Source organism: Anabas testudineus, chromosome 1, assembly GCF_900324465.2.
Source record: "Anabas testudineus chromosome 1, fAnaTes1.2, whole genome shotgun sequence".
Classification (NCBI taxonomy): domain Eukaryota; kingdom Metazoa; phylum Chordata; class Actinopteri; order Anabantiformes; family Anabantidae; genus Anabas; species Anabas testudineus.
In genome coordinates this window covers 24,192,457-24,207,241 of record NC_046610.1, presented here as the reverse complement: position 1 = coordinate 24,207,241, position 14,785 = coordinate 24,192,457, and the positions used below count along the sequence as shown (strand labels likewise).

General features: G+C 40.3%; 2 protein-coding genes across 2 annotated transcripts; one reads left to right on the top strand and one right to left on the bottom strand.

Moving 5' to 3' along the window:
* Positions 1 to 2,396: 2,396 nt before the first annotated feature.
* On the top strand, positions 2,397 to 10,575 carry LOC113162132 (phosphatidylinositol 5-phosphate 4-kinase type-2 beta). Its single transcript, XM_026360148.1, has 10 exons — positions 2,397 to 3,009; positions 4,936 to 5,033; positions 5,682 to 5,778; positions 5,910 to 6,062; positions 6,395 to 6,541; positions 7,646 to 7,684; positions 8,131 to 8,244; positions 8,519 to 8,780; positions 9,024 to 9,127; positions 9,421 to 10,575. Exons 1-10 carry the CDS (start codon positions 2,866 to 2,868, stop codon positions 9,499 to 9,501), a joined length of 1,239 nt encoding a protein of 412 aa, XP_026215933.1. The 5' UTR covers positions 2,397 to 2,865; the 3' UTR covers positions 9,502 to 10,575.
* Positions 10,576 to 11,972: 1,397 nt separating this feature from the next.
* psmb3 (proteasome 20S subunit beta 3) lies at positions 11,973 to 14,416 on the bottom strand. Its single transcript, XM_026358871.1, has 6 exons — positions 14,278 to 14,416; positions 12,980 to 13,164; positions 12,678 to 12,785; positions 12,405 to 12,582; positions 12,230 to 12,324; positions 11,973 to 12,150 (listed from the first exon to the last, which is right to left on the bottom strand). The coding sequence occupies exons 1-6, from the start codon at positions 14,278 to 14,280 to the stop codon at positions 12,102 to 12,104; spliced, it is 618 nt and encodes a 205-aa protein (XP_026214656.1). The 5' UTR covers positions 14,281 to 14,416; the 3' UTR covers positions 11,973 to 12,101.
* Between the last annotated feature and the right edge of the window lie 369 nt (positions 14,417 to 14,785).

The following is a 14,785-nucleotide window of genomic DNA, read 5'->3' as shown; positions in this document are numbered from 1 at the left end:
ATTTTACCTTGACACCTCATGCTGTTAAAAGGATTGACCATTAAAAATGGAGGCACATAGGTAGGTTTGTTGATGTGTGGTGGACCCAGGTGGACTTCCATGTAGGTGGTCATGTTCACCCATCTTACCTGACAGAGGCTGTAGACTATACTGATATTTGTGACCTGTGTAAATCGGTGTTTTAGGGAAACTAAAAAATGCAGACTCTACTGGACATATGATGGTAAATCGAGATGTAAGAACTGTAAAAACATGTTGAAAACAATGCACAGGTAAATATGCTCCTTCCATCTGCAGTTCAACCTTAAACAAACCAAAAAAAAAACTTTACTAACTATATTATTGCAACTGCATGTTGTAGATTTAAACATGTTTTTAAATGGTTTATTCAAAGCAACACAGACAGATGTCTGCTGACTCTTAGTTCTCCAAAAACAACAGATCCTCCACTTCCTCTAATGTCTCAATGTCCCTATGTCTCCCTGCCTTGTAACCACCCTGGTCTTTCCAGCTCCATGTCCTGTGTTTGTAAAGCATGTCTCATTTATTAATTTCTCCAGGTAGAAATAACCCTTATAATATAATCAGACTTGACAAATTTCCTGCTGAGTCACAGAAGATATCATACATCTAACACACCTGGTAGTATGAGTGTCACAAAATCAGTGGTGACTCTGTAAATAAGGTGCTTTGCTTTCATTTTTAATTTTATCATAGGTTTTACACACATGGACATTTAATAGGTGAAGAATTGAAGGACTAATTAACTGTTATACTTTGAATTATTTAAATTATGTGTGTTTGAGTGTGATTAAGTGTTTCCTCCTGGAGGAATACTTTGACTTGTTTTCTTCTGGGAAATAGTGAACTATCATCTGTGTATCATTCTGTTGAATACATCTGTTGTTGGGGGTAAACCATTATCACTGTGAAAGAACAAGTATGGAATCATGTAATAAACAAAAAAGTGTTTAACAACCAATATAAATGTTTTATATTTTATGTTTTCAGTTCTTCAGAGTAGCCATCTTTTGCTTTCATTCTTCTCTTTGTATTCTCTCAGTCAGTCTCATACAGTCGTCACCTAGAATGGTTTTCCTACTATTTTAAAGGAGTTCCAGAGGCATTGAGTACATGTTTGGCTGATTTTCTAGAGATAACTCTCTGGACATCAATTTGATTCAGATCAAGTGATTGTGGATGTCAGGTCATCTGATGCAGCACTCCAACAGCCCAACACTCTCAGTCATGGATAAATAGCTCTTACATAACCTAGAGGTGTGTTTGGGGTCATCGAGCTGTTGGAAAACAAATGACGGCCCCATCATCTGCAAATAAGATGGGATGGCAGGTTGCTGCAAAATGTTGTGGTGGCCATGCTGGTTAAGTGTGCCCTCCATTTTGACTAAGTCACTAACAGAGTCACCAGCACAGCCTCCACACACCATCACAGTTCCTGCTCCATGCTTTACAGTGGGAACCACATATTCAGGAACTGTTCACCATCTCTACTTCTGACAAAGACACAATGGTCAGAACCACAAATCTCAGATTTGGACTCATCAAAGGACAGTTTTCTGATTGACTGACCTTCATTTTCTAATGTAATGATGGACTTTTCACTTTACTTAACTACATATTTCTTGGCATAATATGAATTTCTACAGTAGTTGTAGTAGCAGCAGGGCTGCTGTCTCTGTAGAAAAAATGGCACAAATTAACTCTCGGAAAAGCTGTTTGTGAATTTGAAAACCACTTGAGGTGACTACCTAATGAATGTGATGAGAGAATGTGCTGAGTAGACAATCTAAAATACAATACAATATGATAAAATACACTACACATTCTGCATTATTTAACACATTTTTCTTGACTCTATAATTTCATTTGTTTCATAATTTCATTGTCTTCTGTATTGTACAATGTTGAAAATATTACAAATAAAGAACAAGTAAAGCAGAAGGAGGGTCCAAACTTTAGACTGATAGTGTAAATTAACATTCAAATAGTCTGTTTCCCTTTTGTCTGTATCATAAATATAATATGCTTAATATGCTAAATTAATTTCAGACTTAGTACAAGAGATATCTTCTACTATAGCCTGTATAGAAGTTTTCAGAGCTTAATTAGCTTCTCTAGTATAAAAGAATGAGCTGGCTCTTGTTTGATACATATCACATTAATTGCACAATTACAAATCATTCCAGAATAATCCAGTGATTTTGTCTCATTATAAAGTAATAGGATACAGTAATCATTTATTAGAGTACAGAACAGGATCCAGTAACACTGGTTCCCTCCGTGCTGCTCGACCAGTGGGCTCCAGGTCCGAGCAAAGGTGTGGGAACCCCAGCAGTTCCCGCGGCGACCTGCTGGAGGCGCTGTTGCATGTGAAGTGCAGCACGGACGCCATCTTGAGGAGACCCCGAACGCAGCGCTGGTTGTTGGGGACTGACAACAATCTCAGGCGCATCATGATGGGATTGCTCACTTCCAACTAGAACAGTAGCGCGTCCGTTTTGGGTTACAGGCACAAAAGGGAGAGGAGAGGAGCTACCCGGAGACTGTTCCGCGCCTTTTAACACACAGGCTCCTCTGTAGCCTGATGGCCGGCTAGCTGTTCGCTGCACTCCACCGCGGCCTGCTCGGGAGGAGGAAGGGTGGTGACGGCGCAAAATGCTCTACCGCTGACTCCCAGCAAGACAGTTATCCTACCCAGAGACTCGCTGCGAGTTGGACGACGAGCACGATGCACTTATAGATTTTTTAAACGCTCTTAAATTTGCGATTTTTTTTTTGTTGTGTGTAGGGCTTCTGAACCACAGTGAGAGCCGTCTTACGTACCCTAAATTCCCAGCCGGAGACATGTCATCCAACTGCACCAGCGCAGCGCCTGTCAGCGCTAGCAAAACCAAGACGAAAAAGAAGCATTTTATAGGTCAAAAAGTGAAATTATTTCGTGCAAGCGAGCCCATTCTCAGCGTTTTAATGTGGGGTGTCAACCATACTGTAAGTACATTTTTGTATGTACTGCTGCTGCAAACGTGTAGTTTGTTTATGCTGCTGTTTTGATTTAGCTAGCCTGCTAGCTTGTTAGCCAGCTGCCCTCATCTGTCAAGCCAGCTTTCACGCTTCTTGCAGCCGCTATGTAAAGCGTCTATTTCCTAGTTATTCGCCAGGTATTTAGTAGTGTGCTTGGACAGGAGTCTGCTGGCCGCCTGGCTGCTGAGCCGCACGCTGTCACACAGGTTGTAAGGGCAGCTGGCCGCGGCTTGCTGTTCCCGAAGCGTGCGCGGATTTAAACGGGAACTAACGATGACCGCTAAACTCCCCAGATGATTCGAGAAAGTGCACTTTGAATAAGAGCGACATCAGCCTGTAGTAAAACATGAGTGATGCTCAAGTGTTTGGGAGCCAAGTCGTGAGCTGCTGCTGCTGCTGCTGCTGCTGCTGTAGTGCAGGCATGGAGTGGGAGGGGTGTGACAGGCAGCCGGAGCAGCAGGTTACACTGATTTCACAGCTCAGAAAAGAGTCCTGCCTTTTGTTTAAATGCATCTGCTCTGAGCGTTCGTCTGCAGCTCCTCTGCTCGGCATCTGCCTCCAATTGCTGCAGTTTATCCCGTCACATCATTGCCCTATGAATAGAGTAGAAAAATATATCACATTCACTTTTGGCTGAGGCTGCCTATGGCTATGAAAAGCACAGCGAAGGACAGATCCGACACTGTGAAGGATGGAGTGGGCTTGCTACAGCAGTTTGGTCTTGCCTAATATGCAGTACACCCACTCGTGCACAGTTGGAGTGATGTATGAAAAGCAGCCTGTCAGGTGTGACAGAGGAATGTGTGGAGAGTTGATACTTGCTTACTGATTTGCTGTCAATGGAAGAGCACCTGGCACACAGCACGTTGTAAATTCAGGTCACTTGTATTTGGTTCCCCCTATTTGATCAGCACTATAGTGGTTAGACAGCCATAGCATATTAGACAGTGGTAATAGTGGGAAAGTATTGAAGTGTGTCTGCACACTGATTTCTGTAGCCCGTGCAACAACACAGTGAATAAAACCAGGGGATTAACGAAGCTGCTAATGATATGATTATCACTGCAGCATCTCTCGTATTCAGTGGGTGAACTTTGGCAGTGGGTGTGTGGGTGCAGCACATGGGCCTGGTGATTTGAGGTGTGGGTGGGAAGCCGATTCAAGACATCAAACAGATTTTTCATCAAAGCTCACTTCTTCCAGTCAGAAGTTGTTTGCAGTTTTAATCAGTGGTTTGGCTCTGATGCTGGAGGACTTAGCTTGGTGATGTACTACACCTGTTTGATGCCAGACCCTCAGAAACAAGCTGCTTTTTTTTTCTGATGTTTTGCTGCTATATAGGTATCTCCAGTCTTTCACCCTGGTTTCACTTGAAGCACTCTTAACTTGTAAATCTGTAAGAAGATTTTTCTGAAGTGCTTCTATGTGAGCCTTTTCTCGGAAGGTGTTTGGCCAGATGAGCTCAGTCTTGGAAAACTTACTGTAGCAGCAGCATTAGAAAAAAAAAAAAGAATGATCTGCTTGCTCTTTGGTCCCAGAGTTAATGGTTGAGGCTGCTAAACACTCACACACACAGATTTGGGAGAGTGTGTAAAGGTTGACAGTACATGCCAAAGTGTGTTACAGGTTGTGGCAGCTCTGTTCTGTGTGAAATTCTAATATTTATGTAATAATCCTGATCTTTGAATCAACTCTTGATTTGTGTGACTAGAACTGCACAACAGTACTTTGCGTAGGAGTCTCTTTTAAGCACATTTTCAAACTGTGCCATTACTGAAATTGCAAATGTTGCTGCTTTAATGTTTCATTCTTCATATATAACGGTACCATCTGTCAGAGTATGTATCTGTATGTGTCTGATTGCTTGCTCTCTTTTCCTTTTCTCTCCCTTAGATTAATGAGTTAAGTAATGTGCCTGTACCAGTTATGCTGATGCCAGATGATTTTAAAGCCTACAGTAAGATCAAAGTGGACAACCACCTCTTTAACAAGTAGGTACCTCCATAGCTTATACACCGTCAGCACGGTCTGCGAAAGTCACAATCTGTAATCCAAGTGTAAACAAACAGCTCCCACCACCAACAGAGTTCAAAACACCTTCATAAAATGATGATGCGTCACTTGCTGTCTATGTGAATGTGTAATGTATCAAGGAAAGTGACTAGTTGTGCCTTTACCAGTACTTTTCACTTTTCACTACTCAAATCCCAAATGTGCACAAAGGCAGACATGTCTGGATGGTTTAGTGTTTGCTGTATTCACATTGAATGTGACTGAATGTGCCAGTGGAGATTTTACTGTGGGATCAGGTTGTATTGTCAAAGCTCCACTGAGAGCTTAACTGAACAGCTTTGCAATCCAAATCCTCCTTATCGTAAAGTAGCAGTACTACCTACTACCTACTGACACAGGGGTGGACAAAATAATGTGAACACTAAATAAAACAGTACTTTACCTCTGATGTAGCTACGTTACTATTAAAGACTAGGCTTCAGCTTGTAGACATCAGCACCTAAAGTCATGCTCACATGCAACATGTTGCTGGCTAACTGTAGCCCTAACATCGTTGTCTTCCTAATTTTTAGCAATAACACTATGAGTTTGTGGATGTTGTACTGATTGTGTGTCTCCCCTGTCAGAGAAAACCTGCCTAGTCGCTTTAAGTTCAAAGAGTACTGTCCCATGGTGTTCAGAAACCTGAGGGAGAGGTTCTGTATCGATGACCAGGACTACCAGGTAAGCCGCTGATAGCTAAGACACAACAAATATTGATGAATGAAATTTTGTTTACATTTCAGTAGCTCTTGTGAAGGGGATGGGGTTTCCTCGTCAAAGTAAGAAAGTGTCTGATGTGTTTTCTTTGGCAGAACTCTCTGACAAGGAGCGCTCCACTCAATAGCGACTCGCAGGGTCGCTTCGGCAGCCGCTTCCTGTCCAGCTACGACCACCGCTTTGTAATCAAAACCGTGTCCAGCGAGGACATTGCGGAGATGCACAACATCCTAAAGAAATATCACCAGGTGGAGGCCCTTGCACCACTACAGTGGACTGTTAGAGCCAAATAGAGCCAGTAACCCCTGACTATTTGTGACTACAGTATTCAATCTAAACATTCACTGCTCACTTAGACATAGTTTAGGGGAGACAGTTGGAAACATTAGTCTGTGGAAATAATTAAATATTCTTCTGTCAATTAATTTTGAACTGACACATGCTTCTAAGCATCACAGCACTGAATGATCAAATGCAGCAGTGCTGGGTCCACTTTTAATCAGCTCTCGTACTGGATATTTGATTCCTCACTCCCACACTTCCAGTTACACTCTGTGCTCTCCTCCCTGATTGTCTGCAGTTTATAGTGGAGTGTCATGGCAACACACTGCTCCCTCAGTTCCTGGGCATGTACAGGCTAACGGTGGACGGGGTGGAGACGTACATGGTTGTGACCCGGAATGTATTCAGCCATCGCCTCACTGTACACCGCAAGTATGACCTGAAGGTAGGATATGTAGCTCACTGTGCTGCAACTGCTACTGCAACATGGTTCCGGATTTAAAATCAATATCAGCATGTATTGAGGGCACATGTAACCACTTTAATGACATTTCAAAACAATGATAAAGATGAAATTGGAAGCAATATTCAGTATGACAAACGCATGATCACATGAGAAATAAAGACAAATAAATGAAGTAAATTAAATTAACAGTTCAGAGGGGCTGAGTGATGATTAAACGCAGCTGATTAATAGTTGACAACAGTTTTCATATTGGGTAACTCATTTAAGTCAAGCAAAACAAGGTCAACTGGTTCCAGTTTTCTGTATAATATATCCTCGTCAATTCAAGTAAGAGTTTTAAAATGAAGGCTTTTTTTGTTATTACAGTTTGAATCATGCTTAATTTATTGTTGAAATACCTTTTGCTGGGATTACAGGTCACAGCAGTATTTTAAAATGTGGGCAATACAAAACAAACTAGAGGTTTGTAGTATTGTTAACAACATGTCCAGAAATTCATATGGTCACTCAGAGGCTGAATGTTGCTGTGAGTGTTTCATGTTGAGGAAGATACTGTAGATATGTTTGTAGTGGAGTTTCACGTTATTCTTCTTTTTATTGTCAGATGTTTGTTTTTTTTTCTTTTCTTTTTCAAAGAGACACTAAACCCTAATTCATCTTTACACAGTACACCTACACTATAGAAATAGACATACGTTGCATTTAGAGGTTTGTTTCTTCACCAAATGGCGAACATAAACTGGATTTTGGAGACTATTATCTTAAGGAACAAAGGAGAGTGTAAAGGAACTTGACATGTTTTTAAGATGTTTATAAGATCATAACATGTAGAAGTTCCTTGATAAAATCATAAAACAGATAATTCAGGGTTTGCTTCCTGCCAGCAGCTGTAGACACATTGCACCCCACCCCCAAAACATCTTCTCTTCTCTATTCTCTGGAGAAAACAACCTCCACTTTCTAATATTGACAGTTTTAAAAGGCGCTGTCTGGGGATCAGAAGATATGCTAACAACGCCTCTGATGCATCTTGAGCTGCTTTCAATTCATTCTATTTATATTCTCATTTTCTCTGTTTTTTAGGGTTCTACTGTCTCAAGGGAAGCCAGCGACAAGGAGAAGGTATGTTTTATTGTGGTGTTCTGACTGCTGGCGACACAATGAGACAGAAATAAACGCACTTAGCTCAGCCCAGAAGCTAAATTAAGCAGTTTAGAAGTAAGGAGATGTATTACCAGGAGTCACTTGAGTACAGCCCTCATGCTGTCAGTGTGTAAAGCTGCATTTACTTGTTGTGTGTGTTAGTGTGCACCGTAGCATCCTGGCAACCGTCTGTAGACAATTATCTACTCAGTCAGTTACTGGAGTGCCTCACAGACAGACCAAAAAAACACAGGACCATTGATTTGACCTTTATCTCTGTAAATGTTTCATATTTAACAATCATGAATTAAAACTGGACAAAAAAAGATTTTCAGAACTGGGGAAAATTTTATTTTGACATTACATCCAGAGATCCAGTTTTTCCAGCTTAGTGTTTGATACAGTGATACCTTTCCTGTCTTCAGGCTAAAGAACTTCCCACTTTTAAAGACAACGACTTCCTGAATGAAGGACACAAGCTGCAGATAGGCGATGACAACAAGAAGTACTTTTTGGAGAAGCTAAAACGGGATGTAGAGGTAAGACACATCAAATCTTCCTCCAGTCTGCTGGTGATCGAGGAACATCACAGCACCTGAAGATATTTTAAACCTCCTTTAAGACACTTGGTTTTATGTAATTCTATTTTGCTCATGTTTGATGAGTTATTCTTATTTCAGTGACATTTAACATTATGTATGATTGTTATACTGATCATGACAAAGATCTTTGAGACCTATATTATTAAGACCATAGGGAACCTAAGGGTGGAGATGTGCCATCAGGCATTAAAGTCAGCGTTTTCTCTGTTAGTTCCTAGCCACGTTGAAGATCATGGACTACAGTCTCCTGGTGGGCATCCATGACGTGGAGCGGGCAGAGCAGGAGGAGATGGATGTAGAAGCTGCAGGAGAGGAGGAGGAGTACGAGAACGACGGGATGGGCGGAGGCGCGCTCACCGGCTCCTTTGGGACTCCTCCCGACAGCCCTGGAAACCCCCTCAACTGTGGAGGATTTTTCGGCCCCGGGGAGTTTGACCCCTCTGTGGACGTTTACGCAATCAAGAGCCACGAGAGTGAGCCCCGTTTTCCCACAGTGCAACTGACAGCGAATGCAGCTGTAACTTCATACTCAGCACAGACGAGATGATGTCTTGTGTGGATTCTTAGCAGAGAGTTCATCAATCTGTGCTTAGTTATTTTGCTAAAACATGAGGGTGAAACTGTCAAAACCTTCAAGCCTCAGACAAACTTAGCAGAAAAGTGTGTTGCGCCTTGTTTTCAGGTGAAGCTAAAACTCTGATGTTGTTTTGTGCCAGGTGCTGTGAAGAAGGAGGTGTATTTCATGGCTATCATCGACATCCTCACGCATTACGACGCTAAGAAAAAAGCTGCACATGCTGCCAAAACTGTGAAACATGGGGTGAGTGTTAAGAGTTATCCATTATACTGTGGAAAATAGCTAGCTACTGTACATCCGCTTAGCTTTAACAACCACAGAAAGAGACAATATCCCTAAAGTCACAGCCGAGGTCACTTAACATATGTTAGTAACAGCTGCTGAGAGAGGGGCAGCAGGTGATTGGCTGAAATTTAATTCTAAAATGAAATTTAAAGTAAATACCCCCTGTCTCACAGAAACCGTATTTATGTTCTTGCATTGCATGTGTGTTGGTCTGTCTGTCTGTCTCATAAATTGCCTTTCTTGTTTCTCAGGCGGGGGCCGAGATCTCGACAGTGAACCCGGAGCAGTACTCCAAACGATTCTACGAGTTCATGTCCAACATCTTATCATAGACTCATCTCCCCTCTCCCTGTCCAGCCACGCACTTATTTCTCTTCTCTCTCTCATCTCAGTGTAGATCCATGCCCTCCCTTTCCTAAACCTTCTTAAAATAAAAAAATAAAAAAAAAACAATGGAAAAAAAAAAAAACTACCAGCATCCTCCTACAGCCAGGACCAGTCTGGCAGGAAGAGATGTATCAAGCCTGTTACAGTGTCCCACACCACCACCTCCATTTTCCTGACGTTCTCATCCTCTGCAAAGAAAACTCAATTCGGATGACATCCTGATAATCTCCCTGACGCCTTATTTTCTTTTTTAATTATTTTTTGTCTGCTCCCCCAGTCCACCTCAGCCACATTGTTACTTCTCACGCCAGCACGGAAACTGTCTCACTAATGCCTTGAACGAGTGTGTCAGCTTCAGCAGTTAACAGTCCATTGGTACAGTCTGTTCAGTTTCTGTTGTTCATATGGGTTCTATTTGACACACACACACACAGATGTAAACGACTTGCACAGATGCAGAATGGTTAGATTGCATGACAAAGTCTTCAACAGCGGCCACCAGGCTTCCTCCTCTGTAACAAAAAAACAATACTGCTGACAAATTGGAATGACAGGGGACAAACACATGAATATATAATGGTGTATTAAGTAAATGAATGCAATATCAAAAAAAATGCATGGCTGATGTGTACATGAGACTCCAGTACCAGTACGTTAAAACATCACACCACTGAAACTTAGCATCTGAGTGTTACGACTAAAACATCAAAAAAAGAGAAAAACATTTTTTTGGTGTTTGAATGTTACGTTGCCATATTGTTTTTGAATATTTTTGAAATTTTAACCGTGAGCTTGGTGGAGGTCGTTCAGAGAAAAAGAAAACAAAAAAGAAACTCACATATAAACGGGGAATTCTGCAGCAAATACTTGTTTTATTACCATAAGGATCATTTTTATATCTTGTTTACATTAATGTAGCAATTTTGTGTTTGTATACAGTATTGTTTTGTTACCGACAGACATTAGAGAAAAAGGTTACTTGAAAATGATTCATTGCATATTAAAGGGAGTTTTATCTTTATCTTTGTTGTTTGGCTACGTTCATTTCTTAGTTGGTTTCAGTTTGTTAATACTGTAATAATAATGTCATTTCTAATTGTTATAAGAATTTTATCTTTAACTGTGGCTCAGTTTGCAGTCAACATGAAAGTGAGCAAGCACCATCAGGGACCAGGTGGTAAGTAACTAAGTAAATTTACTTAAGTACTGTACTGTACAAGTACAGTTTTGAGTACACCAGCACTACAATTTAGAGGATATTTTACTTGGCTACATATAGCTGTAGTTACTACTTGAACATAGAGATTCTTCTAAAAAAATCCAATTAAACAGTAAATGTGGTTATACTGTTATGAATTAACCAGCCATCAGTATAGAAAGAGCTTTAAATGAGCTCCACTTTCACCAGCTAGGTGACCTATTTTTAATGATTTCAGTTGCCATCATTTTTGTCTTGAAGAGTTTGTTACCAACAGCATCAGAATCAATAAGTCAAGAGTATTAACAAATATAATGTGCCTAAAGTAATAACACAAATAAATCTGATCTTTTATGTCTTGAGACCAACCATAAAAACCTCATAGTGATAATGGAAAAAGTATGTTGACCCCTCCTGGCAGCAATATCCTCAGCAGCAAAGATCTTTTTAGTCAGCAGCAGCTTCCTTTGTGGTGTCCTGCCATAGACACCCTGCTTGATCAATGTTTTACCTACTGTAGACTCATGAACACAGATTGTTTGTCTAACTGCAGACTGGTAAATTTCTAAAGTCTTTGACATCACTTTGTAACCCCTTCCAGCTTTATGTAAATTATCAGTTCTTTCTCTCTTAAAAGCTCCTTTTGGTGAGGATTGGCTCATATAAACATATACTTCTTGTGCTGTTGTGAGTGGTTTTTGTCAGTGGAAGTAGCTCTGGTCCACACCTCCAAACTAACTTTCTTAACTGATGCTAACACCTGGTCATTATTCCAAGGGTTCACGTACTTTCTCCCACTACCAGTAAAATGTTTTTATGGTTGTTCTCTATAAAGACATAAAAGATCCGATTTTTTTTTTGTGTTATCACTTTAGGCACATCAATTGTTAATACTCTTGAATTAGATGAAGATCTGATGACATTTTTTGAGAAATCAATGCAGAAAACTCCAAAAGGTTCACATACTTTTTCTTGCCACTGTACTACGTCAGGATTATTAAAATAAACTTTAGAAAACTCCTGGAAAATTACAGATATTATACAACTGTTTTAATGGTTAAGTTGCTCTTTACAATGTAATATTAGCATATTAGTATATGGCTGAATCTGAGTGCTGCATCTAATAATTTTGTTTTATGGGCAGTATGATCAAGATACCAAGTGACCTTTTTCTTTTGGTTCTTTGGCTAAACACCAACACCAGTAATATGAGTCAGGTTCATTGTTTAAGCCTATGTTCATTTATTGAACAATATCAATAAGAAAAAAAGACAGAGTACAAGCATTGGTTACTTTTATACAAAATATCTGTGTTGATGATGATCTATGTGGGAAGAAACAGAAGCTCTAGTCCATCCTGGCCTTCAGGGTTCTTGTGGTGATCTTGTCTTTCTCACTGAGTGAAGGGAAAAAAGGCCGTCAGTCACTGCACACACGTCATTCCACTCAACTGTGCTAGTCACGACTGTACTTACATGACATGTACGACGACTCCCATGCCAGACACTGCATCCCTATCTACTGCATTCAACATTGCCTGAGAGATGGTCTCAAACAGGTCCTCTGGTTCCTGCACAAACACACGTTTAAGTGTGCAGTTATCATTTTTAACTAAAGAACATCTGTACTGTCACAGTCTGATGTACCTACCATGTCTGGTTCCCACAGGGACTCACACATGCCATACATCTGCTCCGAGCAGGTGCCGCTCACAACAAAGTCTTCTGTCACCATGGGGCACCCAATCAAATCCAGAGAGCAGATGAATGGTTCGAAGGTTTTGGGATCTAGGCCAGCGATCACAGGCTCGATGTAGTACGGTCCAAACCTAATGACAGGTTTACTCATTAATCACATCAACTTTTACCTTCATCTCCACCTCAGCACTAGTAGATAGCTCTAAATTAAGCTCAGTGCGCTCACCTCCTTTCGTACAACAGGTTGGACACCATGCTCATGAAGGTCTTGGGCTTGATCTGGCGACCCTCCTTCAGCTCATACAGGTTCAGTCTGAATTTAAGCCTCTGAGATCTACACACACGGCAAAGATTGTGATTAATGATAAATAGTAACAATCTATTGACTACCATGTGTAGCTGCCTGAGACAAGTAGCAATGCCACTGTGGAAATGAACCCAAGACTTCAAAATTTGTCAGCCACACCAAGGAGATGAAAGAATTGCTTTCTCATTCTGACACACAAATACATACAAACGTCCACTTACACTGTCTGAACATCAGTGGCCAACCCAGCCAGCCCGATGTAGAGTCTCTCTCCCATGGGGAAGATCTTCTGGAAATCTGTAGTTACCATTTGAGCCTGAATACCGAATCTCCGGTCTGCTGCTATTGCCACACAGTTCTTCCCTCGCATGGCCATGACAGCCCCACCGTTATAAGACATAATAGACTGGACGAGCAGAGAAAGGAGAGAGATATGTCAGTCCTTTTGGCATCAATTAACACATTCATCAATTTGTAGTAACTCTACATGTAAAAATACAGTACATGCGTGAAAAAGTTTATATTTAAACCTTAATTTCAAACGTGACGTACACAAACTCAATACTCAAGTGCAAGATTTGCTGAGTGAAATACCCCACTACAAGTACAAACAATATTTTATTTTATTACTAAAGTAAAAGTGTTAAAGTACAACCTCTAAATGTTACTAAAACAGCAGTCTGTAAAGGTGGGGTTGATATAAACCACCTTCCATTTGTGACAGGAGGTTAATCCATAAATGATACATCAGCATTTTATTAACATGTAATAATTTTTTAAAAACATCTAATCCAACAAAAAGTAACTAGCAATTCAAATAATTTTAAAATTAATGTGAAGTAAAAGTTATTAGTAAATCAAATGGAAATACTCCAGTAAAGTAAAAGTATTAGTTATTAGCTAAGTAAGTAATCTAGCTTATTAGTTACTCATCACCTCTGTATATTTCTACATCCCATGAGATTTAGATTTAGGTGAAGAAACAATCTTACTAAACTGTTCTGACTGTTCACGTCTGTTGAGGTTGCTGCTGACAGTGGTTTTAAATTATTCAACTAACAACTGTCTGCAGAAACATGACCTGATGTTGACAGACTGAAATAAAGTGCAAATCAGCTTTAGTTCTAAAAGTTAAATGTATTGAAACTGAATTTAGGACAGAAGACTGTACAAATTACAACGTTAGCTTATTTACGGCAGAATAAGCTAACTGTAACTAACTGTAAGTATATAGCTTAGGCTTCCGGCTAATGATGACTATTACTTCAGTCTTTTGTATGATTAGCAAAAAACTTATATCTGTTATCTAAGAAGATCATAGTAATTCGTAGATCGCAATATTACATCAATTTAATACACAGAATATAGCTAACTTCGGGGAGCATGCTAAAGGTTTCTATGAGCTACCAACGTTAGCTTAGCCAAACTCCACCAGTTAACTGTTAGCTATGTTAATTAATTACAAACTATTTGACAAAACACACAATACCCAAAAGGATCTACTGTATAGTGTTCTTACCATTGCGAAGCTGTTGTGTTCCTAACTGCTAGAACTTGCAGACTTCTTTTCAGCTATTATGTGTGGCTGCTAGCTTCCTAGAGTGACTACACGATTTAGAAACACAGAATCATGCTAACTTGGTTTTGTTACGTCATCGGGTGCACAAAGCTAATTGGCTGGACGGAGGTTATTCTGTGGCAAGTGCAACTGTCATTGGTGCAGCTCGATGGTTGCGAACGATGCGTGCATAGTTTGGTTGAGGCGTGCTAAAGCGAAATCAAAACCGGGAGGTTTGTGAACATGTAAGAGTTGAGTTTCAGACTGAAGTCTGGTACTGAGGTGATCATCACTGGCTCAGGTGTGCAGCCAACATCATTTCCAAATAGCCGAAAATTAATAAGAATATATGACAGAGTTAAGTAAATTGTAGGTTGTCCTCAATTTTATGAACCTGTTTATTTTTATCTATTTAGTAACCACCTCTTCCATCTTTGGTGTAAACACTGAATGAATGTCTTCACAGATG